We start from the raw sequence: 17,892 nt of genomic DNA on the forward strand, positions 1-17,892 counted from the left end.
AAGAATTCATAGATTAACAATGAACAGTCTTTTGTAAATACCCTCAGGCTTTAATTTATAAGACTGTTGGTGCCAGATTTTAATAGAAAGGTCGTTGTTAATACATTACTCGTGTGTTTGGCCAGGCTTATTTTATCTCTGAATATACATACTATAAAAATATATTGGTGGATAAATGAGACATGGTACTAGTTTGGAATAATTATCTAAACATTTATTTCAAAGTAGTGACAGCTCCAATCTTTAGGTTTTCTTAGCAATGCAATTAAGCAATGCACATGTGATAAAATAACTGTTGGGTCTAATTTAGCTACCAGGGAGTGATTTTCTTTGTTCCTTTTTATTTTATTTGAGACAGGTTTTCTACTGTTCTCAGTGGAGACACTCATGGGGTTCTTGTTCAAAGCATCCATGTTTTTTCTTGGAAAGAAGCAAGACAACTGTTTTTCATCTTTTTAATATTTGCTCCCTTTGTACTGGACTTCTATGGCTCAACTTTCATTGTATTAATATGCTAAATAATAAGAAACCTTTATGTGTTAGTTTTAAATTGTTCAATTATTACGGTTATTGACCTAGTTTCTTTTGCCTTTTTGGATCTCCGAGTTTGACTTGAGCTGTTAAGCTATGATTCTGTGGAAATAAGTCTGAGTTTCTCATAATTTCAATTTCAGATGTTTTAGGGAATGCCAAACATAGATTGCACAATCATGCAGTCTGAGTATTAATCTTATGCTTAATTGGGTAAATATTTCCAAGCATTCCTTGAGGATTGTAGGGAAGTCTGTTTCATGTTTCTTAAAGAAGTGCTAAAGTGATTGGTAAAAAATCTTAATTTTAGATCTTAATGTTTGTTGCATCAAATGTGATTAGAGATTTCTTAATACCGTATTGCTAATTTACAGCTGTTCTTCTACTCAACTCCACTTCTACTCAACTATTCAAATTTTGGTTTGAACTCTGAGTTCAAACCAAATTTTTGGTTGAATTGTGTCTGCTACAGTTTTCAAACCCCCACTCATAAAAAAGTGTCAATGTTCCAAATTCACAGCAGAATATTATATTACTTTGGTTAAGATATATGTTATAAATGGATATTAATTACTAATGAAGTTGAAGAGCAAGAAAAAGTTACTACTTCATTGATGGAAAGTTAGTGGAATATTTGGCTCTGTGTAATCAGTGCTTTTTGAAATGGAGCTGTAATTTTCCCTGGTGGTAGGCAAGCTCATATTCCTTGAAAAGGAACTCCGAAAGGCTTGTGAAGTGCTCGGATTCCCACAGAGATGATATACACGTGTCTTGTCACAGCTGTAGGCAGTATTAGCTGGAGTCATTCTGAGCTATTGCTTTTTTCCATTCTTCAGGATACAATGCTTAATAATACAGGTTGCTGTACTCATTTGTGATGATATATAATTCTTGATTATATTCATCTGCAAAGCTCTTGACACTTTTTCCTGTGGTTCCTCATGCCTTAGCTTGGCTGCTAGGGTTTGGAAAGGTGTGCGGCTGGGAGGGGGAAAGAACCAGTTGGAGAGTTGACCTGGGAGGGTTGTGGTTAATGGGTCATACTGTACCTGGTGGCCAGTAGGCGAGACGTGGAGTCTGCAGGATTCTGGTCTGGCCCTGCCCTGCTCATCATCTCTAGCAGTGGCCTGAGGTAGGTGACACAAGGCACTCTCAGGTTTGAAGTGACAGCAGACTGTGGGCCCAGTGGCTGTGCTGGGGAGATGGGCTTGTGGGAGCCTCATTAATTAAGCAGAGACAAATACCAAGTCCTGCACCATGGAAAAGAAGAGTCTCTGGCAGAAATGCAGTGTGGGAACAGAGGTGCTGCAGGAAGCAAGCTCTATGGAAAAGGCCCCCGAGGTGCTGTCAGGTGCCAGAAGAGGCTGTACCATGAAACACCTCATCCTGTAATGCTATGACTAATTATTTATTCAGTTTCAGATTTGAATTTGAATTTTGCCTTTATAACTTAACTTGCATGTCTAAAATGCTACATGCTCAGTCTGTTCTATCACAAATTCAACTAACGCTTGTTCTGTGTGCATTTAATGTTCCATTTAAAAAAAAAAAATCTGGGCCTTTACCAAGCTCACATTTCAAAAATAATTGTTATATAAACCAGTGTGATTCGCATCTCTGTGCTTATTGCTGATTTCTTTTGTGTAAACTTGCCACATGATTAATGTGTCTTTTTGTTTCAACAGAGGGAGAATATATCAAGATGTTCATGCGAGGCCGACCAATCACAATGTTCATTCCTTCTGATGTAGAAAACTATGATGATATTAGGACAGAGCTGCCTCCTGAAAAGTTAAAACTGGAGTGGGTGTATCCTTAATATCAATAACTACTCACTGTTCCCTTTTTGCCTTGTCTTGCATTTTTCCCTTTTGGAATCCAGTCTTGTCTTTTCTCTGTTAAGAGGTAAAAATTAAAAGGTGAGGGAAAATGTTCAAATTAATATAACAATGAAAAAGGTTTGTAACTCCTGTATAGTATAACTTTATATGGCAGACTACATAGGTACAGAAATACTGTACTTTTTCTTTGTTTGTTTTGCTGTTGACACTAATTCTAATTTATTAACTGATTTATATTTAGTGCAAAAGAAAGCATCTTTGGAAAGTTACAGAATTTGAAAAATGTCCTCCTCTACCTCCCACTATATTAATGCAGGCTTTGCTTCCGGAATAGTTTGTTTTCAGCTATGGAAGATGTGGAGTTTGTGTCCTTTCCTATGGACTGAGGATTGGAGAAGCAGCCACCCTTTGCATTGCTTCTGTATTTCAGCTCCAAAGGGAAACAGTTAATTTCTTGGAACCTAGTTTGTATTAAATGCGCTAAATTCTGAAGAAGTGAGTAGGTGTGTGGCTGATGAAAATTCTCCAAGTTTACTAGATTAGCCATTAAGTTCATTTTAAGAGATGTGCTTTTGCACATGTTTGGGTCTTCCTGTCCCCCTCCCCCCCCGATCTCTGCAGATTTTCCCAGTAAGCTGTGATTGTGTAAGTAAGTTTCTTAGTACTTCAGTAAAATAAAATGTCTAGGCAGCACTTAGGTTGTTGTAGTAATCTGAAGTTTGATGCTCTGACGTTGCTGAAAGCAGGAAGATTTTTTTTAGCAATGTTGATGATACACTGTCATATGTCAGGAAGAAAGTTTCGGATTAAAGTCTGACTGGAAGGAAAGCAGAGTTTTTATACATGCTTTGTTAAACTGTGATACCAAGTTTTCCAACCATCACAGCTCTTGGTTGCTGATGCTGGTACTCATGACTGTGGAGTGAATTGGGTCAGTCAATTTCTGGCTGAAATGTAACCTCTTTTTGTGAAGTTAATTTTCAAGCAGGACTAATACGTTAGTTTGATTTGCCTCACAAGCATGCAAGGACTGGAATTGACATACTGGAGGAACATCAGCTCGACTTTTCCAGCATCAGTGAGCAGTTTGGACTGATGAAAACTGATCATGAAATCACACCCTCAGTTAAGTAGGTGCAAATCCCAGTGCGGACACATTTAATGTCCAAGAACCTTAAGTTCAGGTTAAACCAGTTGGCTGCTGAGGTCTAATGAAAGTGAAATAAATCTAGTCGAAAGAGACTGTCCATATGTTTTGGAATCTCTTAAGGGAAATGTCATCCCAAATCAGACCAGTATATTTATGAGTGCAGGGTATCTTTTAGATGGAAAGGTGAAGAAAATGAGGAAAAGGCAGTAAAATTTATGAGGACTAAATATTGGTCTCTATAAATTTGTTCAGTTTGGGAAATGCAGCAGCAGCAGACCTTCTGCTTTATGCTTAGGTTTAGCAAGGGGAACAAATCTGCAAGGTAGCTGTGTCTTGCAAACTGAACCCTGTACACCTTATTAAAAAGGCATGGGGACAATGATTTACTGAGTATTTTACTAATGTCAGTATTTTACTGATGTCACCTGAAAGCTCAACTGAGTGTTGAATAGTTCCATTCATGGGTTTTGTTTTGAATTCTTGTAATTCTCCTGCCTTCTGGATGATTTTTTTAAATTGGGTTTTCCTTTGTTATTACTCTTTTGGAAAATGCTGGTCAACTATGACCAACTGCAAGGAAACAACAGGCAGATTATTGGGGTGGGTTTTTTAGGTTTATTGGTTGGTTTGGGAGGTGGGGAGGGGATCTCCTTTTTAGATGTTTCCTCTAGGTTTATTCAGCTCCTGATACCCTGTACTGTATATTCAAATAGGGAAACTTAGCTTTTGTCTACCTTGCAGATTATTGTCATTTGAAGGAATGCATAAGCTGCTTGGCAAGGTAAAGCAGCTCATGGGGGAGTCTGAGCTTTTGACTGTGTCTGGTTCCTGAGTGATGTCATTTAAGTTGAATAATTTAGTTTAAGTATCCCTGCTTTGTACTGCAGTCTTTGCTACTGCGCTTCAAAACTGGTTAAAGCATATCTGACATTCCTAGTAATAGAAAAATTGGCTTATTTAGTAGCCTCAGAGGTCACAGTCAGTGCAACTTTTGACAGTGACTTCGTAGATAATTTCTCCCAGTGTATAGGAGCTCAGTTTCAGGAGGGTATTTCAGACTCTGTTTTATGAGATTATTTTTAGCAGTAGTGTTCTTCTTTCTAAGAATAATTGAAGACAGTGGTAAATATACTGCTGAAATCTGGTATATGGTAGATCACTTTTCATTGAGGGCAGTAGGTATTTTTAGCCGGTTAAAACAAACAAACAAGCAAAAAGCCCTCAAAACTTAAACATATTGAATGTTGTGACAAAGCAGTCCTTGTAATTGGTAAGAAATAATCACAATATCAAGGCAACTATCTCTCAATTTCCCTGGTTTAATAGTCAGTTTCACTGAAATATTAACATTGAAATTAAGTGAAAGTCAAGCGTCAAAGTTGTGTCAGCCCTTCTTCTCAAAAGACACAGTCAATTATTGCATTTATTTTATTGCATTAATTGTGTTGCACTGTGTATGTGCTGCTTTGTTCTGCATGTGTGGAGCAGGAAAGAAATGTTGTGGAGCAACAGCCCCTCTTTTTTCACTCAAGATAGTCTGGGATGGAGAATGAAGAAAGCAAAAAAAAAAAAAATTGTTCCACAAAACAGGTGGTTCCTTTACGTTTTTGTAAAAAAATGTGCTTCTAGAAAATGCAGCCACTCTTTGGTACTTTAATTTGTAGGAGGGGTAAAAGAAAGGAAGGTACTGAAAAAATGTCTTTTTTTTTTTTCTCACAGCTTCACGAATGTCCGAGCTCAGTGGTGGGTGCCAAAGTATTTAGCTCTAGCTTGGCTAAGCATGGAAGATTTCTGCTTCAGAAAGACATGTTTGTGTAAATCATTAATACTCTTCTAGGATGAATGTTCAAAGATGTCAATCTTACTAAATCCTTATCAATACATCCCTGTTATGTACAGCAGATGAGCAAAATCTGCCTCTCTCCTCTGAGAAGGTATTTAAAATAGCTTTCTTAATGCTTCAGGATAGAAAAAATATCTTCATTGGTTTGTCGCCCATTGCTTTTGAAAGTTCAGTTATTTGGTTTGTTATTTTTTATAAAAGGCCATTCTGGGGGTTTCTTTTAGTTCCACCAGTGTTTAAAAGAAGAAAAAGGAAAATCGAGTGAGGAAGTAAATAGTAATGGAGGAGAAGCAGAGGCATCTTTTTTTTTGCCCTCAGCATTGTGTTGTGCCAGCATTGCTCTGGATATCGTTGGCTTAGCAAGCTAGTGAAAAATCTCTGCTTCAGAGAGCAGGCCTTTGTGTTCTTCCCTGCTAAAGGGAAGGCAGCAAGATATGGATCTGTTTTGTTTTCCACACTCCAAATGGGTTTAATTGACAGCTGAATGCAGTGTCCCTCTTTGAACTATTGTTTAGCTACAGCATGTGTTTAGTTTGGCACGTGTTCCTCTGGTCTGGTGGCACTGCAGAAGAAGAAGGGTAGTGGGGCAGTGTAGTGGGGCATTTTTGGGGGTCCAGTGCTATTTTTGATAGAAAGGTGGCCCTTTTTCATGGAGAATAGAGATTAGGAGATACCAGTTTAGATATTCCCAAACCTGAACTACTGCACCTGCCTTCATTTATGAGAAAGGGCCATCTTCATCTATCCAGCTTTCTCCACATGGGCCTTTCACTTCCTTTTATTTACCTTATTAACCAGAACCTGAAGCTGGAATCCTTTTGCTAAAGTTGCTTAATGTGTTTTCCATCTTTTTATTGCTGTTGCAGGTGTATTACTTGGCAATGAAGTGGAAAGCTTTCTAAAGTGCACGACATAACAGGAAAATAATATTTTTGGGGCTACATAGTTAGATGTTAAAGTCTGAGTTATGATGTTAATTGTTCCTGGTGACCCAGGGAAGAGAAATATAGGCAGGCAGCCACATTAATAGTCTAGAAGAGGAGAACTGCACCTGTTCCAAAGAAATAACGAGTTGTAATAATGTTTGATCAGTGCCAACCGTGGCTCGTTCACAGTGTGTAAAACTTTTGAATGTCATTAGGATCTGTGCATATTCCTACAGAAAACATGCCTTCTACGTATTTTAGGTAGATTTGGATAGAATATTTTTCACTGTGTAAATTCCTTTTAAGTTTGGTTTGTTTAAAGAATACTCTTAAAACAGTGTAAAAAAATCTTTCTTGAACTTGGCAGCTGCTGTGCAGAAGCTTGCTTTTTTCTGTAGGGCATTAGGAATTGTTTTAAAAGGCCAAATGAAAGCAACACTCTGCTGCCCAGCCTGCTGATACACAGCTGCTGTAAAAAAATATTAAATTAGAATGTGAGTCCTGCTGTTACCTATTGAAATTTCACATGAAAATTTTTACAATACTGCCTTTGCTTTTCTTCTACCATATTTTATTTTTAACATCAGTCATCATAATTTCTTGAGGAATTTGTGTTCATGAAGTGCAGTTCTATGGGTTTTTTTTTTTTTATTGCTTTTTAAACTGTATTAGTGAAACCGTGCTGTAGTTCTAGAGGGAAAAACTTAAAGGGCATTTGCTGATATGAGAGTTCCCCAGGAATCCTTTAAGGGAACAAAAAAAAAAAAAAAAACTTGGTTGGGTTTTTTCTGGTTTTCAGTGATTATGAAATCCTTGACTAAAAAAAAAATACAGATATGGGTATCGTGGAAGAGACTGTCGAGCCAATGTTTACCTCCTTCCTACCGGAGAAATTGTCTATTTCATTGCCTCAGTGGTGGTACTATTTAACTATGAGGAGAGAACCCAGCGGCACTACTTGGGTCACACAGACTGTGTTAAATGGTTAGTATACAACATTTGCATGTAAGTGTGTGGGTAATAATGCAGAAATATTTCTTTTCCTCTCCTGCTATATGTACAAACTAATTAATGTCACCACAGTTTTAATTATTTCCTGTTTAATCAGCCCCAGTAGATTTCACTGTAGTAAACACGGCACAAACAAATGGTGTTGGAGCAGTCCGTGCTAGCTTTGGATGTCTGGTTTAAATATAAAACAAGGGGATAGGTATGCAGTCTAAGAGTGCCAGGTTGAAGAAAGATCTTTGCACAAATTATTCCAAATAGTTGTCCCAGAAATTAAAAATTGTTATTAGCCTGACTCTAAATCAGTTTTTTACATGCAGTATGGCAAAAGTGCAATCTTAAGAACTAGAAAACCATGTCAAAAAACTAGCAGTCATACTCTCATTTTGTAAAAGATGCACCATCCAAGTATAAAGAGAGTCAGGAAGATCAGAAAGATGTTTGCAAAAAGAAATAGAGAAGGAAAATTGAAGCCATTGTCATTGTGTCATGCAGTTACAGAATTTGCTAGGTCAGTCTGAAGAGTAGTGCACAAAATGTAATGGTGAACATAAACTCTCTACTGTGCAGTACCTGAGTGGAGAAAATTTGACATCTAAAGCTCTTTTCTCTTGTCTGTGTTATTGCTTCATGTGGGAGGAATGCTGCCAGTTTGTGTTCTTCACTTTCATTCAGAAAATTGAACTGAACTGTAAATTTTTTTGGTGTCTGTCATTATGATCTCTTCAGGTTTGCCCTGGCCCCCTTTATTCTTTCAATGGCTTTCTTCACTGTTGCAGTTTTACAGAGAAAGCAATTAAGAATATAGATCAAAAAATCCCAAGGACTGAGAGGATGTATTCTCTAAAATCTGTTTTTCCACATGAGCTTCAAAGCAAAATGTGATGAGCAAGGGCACATTTTACTTCCACTAGTAGTGCACCACACTTCATTAGTACAAATACATCAGTAACTCATTTCAAGTGGTGGTAATCCCTGACTCCTGGGTGCACAGGCAAGCCCTCAGCCGACTGTTCTGCCTTTTTTCCCCTGTGTTCATGACATCTCTAGGTTTAGGCATAAAATACACCGTAGTGTTTATAAATATGGCACACAACTATGTGTAGGATGTTCATTACAAGACAACGTAGATTTTGTTACAGTGGGCTCCCAGTGTAGTGCAAACCTGAGATGTGTCAGGGCACATGTGGAGATGACTCTTATAGCACTCCTGGTCATGTGTCAGCAAGCAGTCAATACAGTGTGGAATGAAATATCTGATGAGAAACGTTAAAGTTGTCTCCTTAGAAGTGGGATTTAGGATCATAAGTGTCTTCATGGGCTTTTGTTGAGAAAAAAATAAAAAAAATTACAAAACACCTCTCAGTTTTGAAGACGTATGACAGCAAAAGCAAGTCATATTTCTGTCTGTCTTAGTCTTGCAGTTCATCCAGACAAAATTAGAATTGCAACAGGACAGTTAGCTGGAGTGGATAAAGATGGAAGGGTAAGTAATAGAGCTGTTGAGCAGTAGTATCTTGTTTTGAAAATCAGGGAAAAGTGTTTTGGGGTTTTTTAATTATCACCTTCTGTCTGCAGTTTATACTAAGCACTGCGTTTACTGAGATATTTTGAGTTTCTCAGGTAACAGCCTGTATCTCTAGCAAAAGACAGTAACAATGAAACACTCAACCATACATTAAAAAGAGCAGAAGCTCATAAAGTCCCATATCTGCAAGCAAACGTGAAGCTTGTAATTGATTTATAAGGCCACATCATTTCTGTTGTATTACTTTCAATATGTGTTCTCCCAGGGGAGAGCAAATCCCCAGTTCTGTGGGTCAGTATAGTCTTAAGGCTTCATGGAAGAGGAAACCAGTTTTAAGAATTCATGGAAAGTATGCCAAACTTTCCTATAAACTTGCTCATTTGAGAGCAAGTATTATTTAAGTGCTGCTCTCCACCTCTTATCATAATTCTGTCAGAATTTGAATAATTTGATTATTTTCATGAAGTTATAGACAGAGGGTGGAAAAAAAGACAGATGCTATAAAGTGTAGAATCCTGTTTAATATTACTCTTCAGATATTCAACTTAAATTTTTATATTTTGTAAGAAATTTATATGGGGGGTTTTATATGCATTATTTCCACTGAGTATTTTCTGAATCTTGTTAGAGTTGGTTGGTTTCTTGTATCATCAGTGCAAAGATTTGTCACTTTAAGTGGTGAATGCTGTCCTTAAGCCAAGTTAATTTGTGATTGTTTCTAAACTAGTGTGGGATAGTAGTTGTATGAAATATAACCACGGACATTTTCATTGAGTGGTTGGTGGTGGTTAAGAGGCTCAGTGCACCAGGGTTTGTTTCTTTTCTTTTTTTCCTGATTTATATATATAAGCCCAGATTTGATTATTATTTTCAGTTGTTGTATAGTAGCGCTAGTCTGAGGTCTGAAATGCAAAATGACTCTTCCATTATTTGTTCACTTCCTTGAATTGGTTAAAGTATTTTCACAACTACCCAATGCCACTTTGCTGCCTCGATGGCACTGCTGCCACATTGGTAGCCCAGACATAAGGAACACCACTGCCTTGACTCTCCCCTTTAGACTTTGAGGATGGTGCCCAGCAGCATCACCAGCACAGGTCACCCTGCATTTACTCTGCATTAGCAATTCAGGCAGCAGCTGCCTCACAGAGCGCGACGCCGGCCCGCGATGCTTTGCCTGCTGTGACCCGTTTGTGCCATTGCTTTTCCACGCAGCCCCTGCAGCCCCATGTTAGAGTGTGGGACTCTGTGAGCCTGGCGACGCTGCAGGTGATCGGCCTCGGCACCTTTGAGCGTGGAGTGGGCTGCTTGGATTTTTCCAAAGCGGTAAGATGGGCGCGGTGCCTCGGCGTGTTCCACGGGACGTGGCCAGTTCTATGGAAATGGGAAGAAAATCTCAGAAGATTCTCCATGTGGTTGTCTAGCTATCTCTTTCGATATTAAAAGTGTGTCACTAAAGTTTCTGTATACTTTATAAAAGCAGCTGACAGCTGGGAAAACAGGAAATGGCACATGTAAAATTGTGGTACCAAACCAGCATGGTAAACAAATAGCAGGCAAAAAACAACATAACTAGAAATTGAAGTCCTCGCTGGGTTTGGTGGTTTGGTTTTGTGTGTGAGGAGCTTGGTTCTTTTTATTTTGATGTTAAAAACAAATTTGTTAGTGAGGTTTGTGAAGACAAATTTTAGTGAGTTCTCATAGGAGCGTGAATTTTTTTGCTTTCAGAGCTAGAGTAGGTTTTTGTGCACCAACAGGAAATTAAAAAAAAAACCCTCACATTATCTTGTGCTATTTTTTCCTGAGGAATAGCTTGTTCACTTTTTGCCTCTTCTTTTACATAGAAATTAAATAGGGGTCTTTGTTACTGGACCCATAGAATTTATCAGGAAAAATTGATAGCACATGGAGATGCACTACTTGGCATTCAGAAAGTTCTCATTTTAAACTTGGAAATGAGTTGGGGTTTTGTTTTGGTGGTTTTTTTTTGGTGGTGTGTTTTTTTTTTTTTTTTTTTTTTTTTTTTTTTTTTTTTGTAAAATATGGGCATATTTAAATCTTTAAGCTGCCACTGCATTTTTGCCAAAAGACTGAGACATATCAGACCTCCTGAAAACCCAGGCTTTGTTCTTGCATTCCATCAAGAAGAATTAATATATGTAAAAAACAGAAAATGCAGAAAAATAATGTCTGCAGTATTTTGCTAATAGAGGAAGAGATTTACAGGACAGCTGAGATGGGAAGGGATGTCTGGATATCACCTCATGCACTGTCCTGCTTACAGCGGGTTCTGTCAGAGCAGGCTGCTCAGGCTGTGCTCCAGCTGGCTTCTGGGAATCTCTAAGAATGGAAACTCAGCAGTGTCTCTGGGTGACCTGTTGAAAAGAAATTCTTGCACTCTCTTGCTACAGTTTCACTTAGTAATTGGAAGAAAGAAAGCAATTGAAAGAAATTTCATAGCATTGAAATGTTGCTATGTTAGATATAGTGTGTTTTGTGTTTCAGTAAATAATGTGAAAGGAATAATGGCATTCCTTTCACTTCAACAAACCTATGAAATGTACATACTTGAACAGAGATCTATTTCAGTGTGAATAAGAATGCATTCCATCATTTTAAATGCAAAACCAAAAAACCCAGGGAATTTTTGAGGACAGGATTTTAGTTTTTATTGATTCTGCTTTGCAGCTGAAACTGAATTAGATTCCTTATTAGTCTCACATGATTGCTCACTAGACTGAAACAATTTATGTACAATAGCTAGAACTGTGTTTTTACCACAGAATTTATTAACCAAGAGCTGTGTACATAGCCAATGCTGTCTTCAGGGTTTCTTCCCACCTAATAAATCGCATGTATATTTGCATATTACGGCTCAGAATAGTGCTTGGGAACTTTAGCCGCCTCTATTTTCACAATTTGTTAGAGAATGAAGTGCAAGAATCAACTTTATGATAATTCAAGTCTTCTCTAAATCTTTCTACAAATGTCCTTGAAACAGTTGGTTTGTGCAAGTATGCATTGCTGGGAATAAATAAGGTTTTGTTTTATGATTTTTTTTTGCTCCTTTGATTACATGTAGCCATATATTTACCATAAAATTGTTCAAAATAAGGATTTTTTTTAATGCTGTAGGTGCTTCTCTACCTCCTCTGTAAGCACTGTTTTGTTCAGAAAGTGTTACCTTGGCTGCAGTTTTACCAGCTACATGATAGAATTGCTGGTACTTTATCATGCATAAAGAATAAACGATGCTTACAGAATCTGATAATGTAGTTGTGTGTACATGATGGTGGCATTTAGGAAAAAAACACAAGTGGAGCTGTGTGTCTGTCCTCTGAGACCTGAGGAAAAGCAAAATATTTATAAGAATAGCAAAAGAAATCTCTTTGCTATCAGCATGAAATTGCAAACAAGAAAAAAAAAACACAAAAAAAAAAATCCACAGCATAAAAGCAAACAAAACTAGAGTAAAGACTTGGTAAGATACTTTTAAAGCTTTCCTAGAATGTTATTTGAAGCATGAGCATTTTTATGACATTACACAGAAATCTATGTCTGTCTTTAAGAAAGAAAAAAGGGAAAATTCCCTATACATACATATATATCCTTCGTGGATTTTTAAAAATACCTCTGCCTGCCCTGTTCCTAAAATGGGTATGATAGTACTTTGTCAGTACTTCTTTTTTTTCTTTTTCCTTTAGGATTCTGGTACTCATTTGTGCGTAATTGATGACTCTAACGAGCATATGCTTACTGTGTGGGATTGGCAGAGGAAATCAAAAATAGCAGAGATAAAGGTAATTTTTGTACATGAATATTCTGAAATACAAGTGGTTTTATTCCCATAAATAAAAGTTTGTGAGACACACTTTTGATCTTATTTTGGAAGCTGCAGTTGTGTAATACTGCTGGCTTATTTAAGGGTTCTACAGAAATGTATTCTTAACTTGTTTACTGGAAGCGGTTTGAATATTGAAGGGTTTGGAATTGCATTTTACTCATCCTAAAAAGCCAATGCAAATAAAGCAATTGTCTAATGGTTTCTTAATTAAAAAAAAAATCTTGGAAACTTTAGGAAACTAAAGTGATGAGTCAGTCTGTAGTTGTTTAAAAAAAAACCAAAAACTTTTAAACATTCCATATTTCAATTTTGTCTGAATCAAATTCCGATTATTGATTCTCAGTACGTGTCTCTTCTCATTTGAAGTCCTAAGTACTTTCGTGGATTGCGGTCATGTCTGCTTTTCTGTTTCTTTTTGAAACTTTCCAAATTTCAGAGCAATAAGATATTTTTCAGAGGTGTTGCACTCAGTGCTCATGTAAAGCTGATTTCACTGGGAACACCCAATACTTTGTGTTATCCAGTATCAAGCAAGCAAATATTTCATGCATGTGGAACTGAGTATTTGTCTATTTTTATAAATCATGCTCCACAAGCATATATGTCTATATCATTATGAACTTACCATTTCAGATAACAAAATCATGTTGGTTTGACCTGTTTTCTCTAGATTATGTTGACCAATACTAACTATTCTACAAGTTTTAATTTAAGTCTATAACAGTATTTTCATTTCCTTTTTGATATTTTATGTGAAACTATTTGGGATATGCCTTGTATTTCCTGTTCACTGACATTGTTTTGACTGTTTTTGTACTCAGGGGAGTTTCTTGGTGTTCAGAATTGGCTAAAAATTATTTGGTTGGGACAGCTTGCCCTTCAGAACTTATTCACGTCTAGGACTTAATCTTACAGTATCTTAAGCACCTTCCACGGAAGATGGTGTGAGCAGAGTTGTATCCCTTGTGCTGGGATGCAAAACAAAAGCTGTTTCTTAACTGAACTCCATTAAGATTTTCAGTCCTTAAATTCCAAATTATTTTCTTGACATAGCAGATTTGCTCACGTGAAAACTCTCTGAGAAGCATAATTCAATAAATATGGCCATGAACAAAAATAAAAAAAAGAAGATTGTTTTTTAAAGTAAGCCAAAAGTTGTGAAGTAGGAAAAGTTGCTATGAAAGATGTTTAACAGCACTCTTATGTATAGATCACAGAACAGTTAGGGTTGGAAGGCATGAGTGGAGATCATCTGTCCAACCCCCAAGCCAAAGCAGGTTCACCTAGAACAGGTTGCATAGGATCAGCTGGGGGATATTCAGTACCTCCAGAGAAGGAGACTCCACAACCTCTCTGGCAGCCTGTTTTGAAATCCTGCAGAAAAAAATGCATTTACTTTCTTGTTTTGTAGTCACTGCCTGCAGGAGATTGAAACTGTCTTCAAAGACAGTTTGGTTGAGTGTACATTACAAGTTAAGTAAATGACCAGTCAGTTTGTTATGTTTATAAAAATCTATTGGTAAAGGATGAAATACTTTAAGATGTTGGTTATTCAGTAAAAGTACATGCAGCCAGTAAAAGTACAAGGGTGAGACTCTGTTTCAAAGTTTTGAGTTATGCAGGCTTCTCTTTTTCTTCTTTGTTAGGAGGAAAGGAAAGCAAAGAACCCAAAAGAATTTTTACAGAATTTCAGAAAGAGAATGATGGATATAATCCTACAATATTATCGTTGTCTTACTTTCCTCTCACAGCTTTTTTATCCAGAATAGCAAACTAGTCTGTGTAAAAACTAAGCAGGGTTTTCAATTCAAAAAAGTGCATTTTATACATTATTCATTTTCTTTGGCAGAAGTCTTAGCTGTTTGAGAGAGCAGAAGCTTTTTGTGATTCAAAAGGGAGTGCAAAACCCTAACTTGTGTACTGAAGTTTAATAAAGATCTATTATGAATGTGAAAAATCAATATATAAAATTATATGTGCAGTCTTTCAGATAGCTGGCTTAGCACAGAACTTCAAAGCATATGATTAGCTATCTAGTTTTAAATATCTCTGTTCTAAAACTTGGGGGTTTACATGTATTTCTAGCAGTTAATGTCCTATCTGAATAAATATTATTTCTGTTATTTTTTCAGACTACAAATGAAGTTGTTCTTGCTGTAGAATTCCATCCCACTGATGCAAATACCATAATAACATGTGGCAAATCTCATATATTTTTCTGGACCTGGAGTGGCAATTCATTATCAAGGAAGCAAGGGATATTTGGGGTAATAATATCTTGATTTCAGGACAGTTTTAAATCAATGGAAATCACATTTTCTGTACATTTGCTTCATAGTTACTGTGTACTGTCTGATCAGAGAGGTAAACATTCAAAAAAGGCTAAATTCTGCTTATGTATATGCAGAGTGTAAGAGTGTGGGTGTATTATTCTAATGATGTAACAAGTTTGAGCAATTATCCCTTTCTCTTGCTTATTTTGTTTCAGAAATATGAGAAACCCAAATTTGTACAGTGTTTGGCTTTCTTGGGAAATGGTGACGTGCTCACTGGAGACTCAGGTGGGATAATACTTATATGGGGCAAAACTACTGTAGAAGCTACTCCAGGAAAAGGAGCTAAAGGTAGGACATGTTCAGGGTTAATCACAGATTTTACATAGTCTGTAGAAGACAAATGTAAAGGATGGCATTAGGGAAGGAATAGAGAAATAGGCCTGACTCAGAGCATACTCTTCCTTCAGTAACAGCTGGTATTAAAGTCCTGCAAGTCCTGTGAACTTGCTGACTTAAGAGCAGTCTGGAATTTCTCTATAATTAATGAGACTGTGCATGAAATGAATGAAAACTACTTTATCTGAATGTTTTGCATTTTAAAAAAATGTGGTTAATCAGCTTTCCTTTGATCTGGTGATTTGAAAAAGGCTGTAGGATCAGTTTCGGGATTCTGCAGGCTGCCTTTGCCTCTTAAGGCTTACATTGCACCATGCTTAGTCTCAGAGGAATTCCATTAAGTGGTGGAGCTGACATTAATAGGACTTGTATGTGGAGTACAATTACAGTGCTTAGTCGTAGCAGTTACATGAATAACAGTTTCTGGTTTAGCAGATCCTCAAGTCTTGATATACTTAAAAAAATACTTTGAAATTTGAAATTGAACTAACTCTTTAGAGCAAAGCTTTTGTAAAAAGGAAAGGAAAATGATTTGTTACTCAACATATGCAGACCTGGCAAAGTTGAGCCCTCATAAATTCAATGATAATTCATTTTATTTGGCAGCTATTTCAAACACTCTGGTTTAAATTGGTATGCCAGGAAAACATTCATGTAAAAAGTACATTTTTAACAGTTAGTCTGATTTTGTAGGTAAATCTTTTTCTCATCTTTCAAGGTAACTGCAATGGAAAAGTAATTCAACATATTATCGGATATTTAATTTTTAATTTCATGTGCAAAAATAACCTTTTTCCAGTATAACCCTAAGCATTAGCAAATAAAATACTTATTTACATTGGCTTAACTAAAGGTAGAGGTTTAATTGGCTTATCACATTAGATTGGTCACAGGACTTGATCTCATACTCTCTTTCACAGTGTGAGAGCACACTGATTTGCACTGACTTGAGCCATAGGCAGAGTCAGCAAAGTTCAGCTCATAGCTGGGTGCTGTTCCACTTTTTTTGTGAGAGCTATTTGAAAATATGCAGCACCAGAATCTTGTTTTGTTTGGATTTTTTAAATTGCTTTCCAACAGCAGTTCTTTTGATGTGAACCTGATGAGGGTGCAAAAGGCTTCTTTTTCTACCCTTGTTGTTTAATTTTCTTATCTCCTTCGTTCTTCCAAGTATTTTCCTTTGGGTAGACTGCTGTCTTGATAGATGCCAAATGCTGGTTGTACTATTTTTATGTGTGGCAGCATCCAGCTTTAGATATTAGGTTCATGCATCCTGGAAACTTTGCTATAAATAATTGGCCTTTTATTCCCAAAAGACTATAGACAACAAGTCTTCTAGTTTCTTTTAATAAAGTGGCTTTACTTCTTTTCTAATACTGACTTGCTAAATAATTTTTGACTCTAAAAGACAGTTTCTCTTGCATCTGGAAAACCTGTGTTCCTTTGGAAAGCAGAGAAATGAAAGCATTCTACCAATTGTTGGTTTTGCCTTCACATTTTGTAGGACAATCAATCTAAAAAAGTTTTTCTTCAAAAAGGCGAGCCCTTTGTTTTATCTTTTTATCCTGTAAGAAAACACTACCACCTTGTGTTTGCAATACTGACAGCCCAAATGTAATTATTATTATTATACCCTTCCTTTATTCTTCTGCCTAAAGGCAAAGCTTCTCATAAACCACAGGTAAAAAAATGAGTAGTGTTCTTTCTTATTTTCTTTTTTGTGCTTATAGGAGTATATCAGATAAGCAAACAAATCAAAGCTCATGATGGCAGTGTGTTCACACTCTGTCAAATGAGGAATGGAATGCTGCTAACTGGAGGTGGGAAAGACCGAAAGATCATCCTGTGGGATCATGATTTGAATCCTGAAAGGGAAATTGAGGTAAGAAAGCAAGAGTGACAAGGAAATTGCCTTGAACAAGGTATTGGCTAGTAAGATAGAGCCTTCCCCACCCTTAGTAGAGGAAGTTAGGATGAAGGATTGTTGCTGTTTTTTAAGTGGATTACAATGTTTTATAATAAAAGTGTTTAAATTTTAGCCTATAAATGAGCCTGTATGAGGCTTCAGTTCTCCTGGGTTTAAATTGAACAGAAATGTTAAGGGTTTTCTTTCTTCAAAACACCTCTTTAGTTGTATGGGGTTTTTTAGTTCATCCTTTGAGAGGATGTTTGAGGATATTCTTTAGTATTGCCTGTGTTTTTAAACAGTTCTTTAAACACTGGTTTACTCCACTTACCTATTGTCCATTTATAGCAACATTTTTTTCTAAACACTTATGTAAATTCAATCTAGAATTTGTTACTGCCTTGAATCTAATACTGACATTTGGAAAACATGGCAGAGAAGGTAACCACTGACTATCATATACAATTCTTAGGCTTAAGTAATACACTGTATTCATATCAGTGTCTGTTTTCCTTTTGTTAATAATGTTATGTTAAAGCTAATTTTTACATTACCAAAGTCCTGACCGATTGATTTTTATATCTTATGTTGTTATCACTTAATATTAGTGTATTTTCTCAAATAAAATAATTTAGAAAACAAA

At 36.6% G+C, this 17,892-nt stretch overlaps 1 protein-coding gene across 8 annotated transcripts in view; it reads left to right on the forward strand.

The window, feature by feature from the left end:
- The window catches only part of EML4 (EMAP like 4), a 146,911-nt gene that overhangs the window by 108,691 nt on the left and 20,328 nt on the right, over positions 1–17,892 (forward strand). For all 8 annotated transcript variants that reach the window (XM_068185829.1, XM_068185830.1, XM_068185827.1 and 5 more), the window contains 8 exons: positions 2,217–2,340; positions 7,126–7,275; positions 8,716–8,785; positions 10,043–10,153; positions 12,532–12,627; positions 14,804–14,938; positions 15,160–15,295; positions 17,074–17,225. In XM_068185829.1, the coding sequence (XP_068041930.1) occupies positions 2,217–2,340; positions 7,126–7,275; positions 8,716–8,785; positions 10,043–10,153; positions 12,532–12,627; positions 14,804–14,938; positions 15,160–15,295; positions 17,074–17,225 (974 nt within the window). The remainder of the gene's footprint in view (positions 1–2,216; positions 2,341–7,125; positions 7,276–8,715; positions 8,786–10,042; positions 10,154–12,531; positions 12,628–14,803; positions 14,939–15,159; positions 15,296–17,073; positions 17,226–17,892) is intronic.

Source organism: Anomalospiza imberbis, chromosome 3 (genome assembly GCF_031753505.1).
Source record: "Anomalospiza imberbis isolate Cuckoo-Finch-1a 21T00152 chromosome 3, ASM3175350v1, whole genome shotgun sequence".
Lineage (NCBI taxonomy): Eukaryota > Metazoa > Chordata > Aves > Passeriformes > Viduidae > Anomalospiza > Anomalospiza imberbis.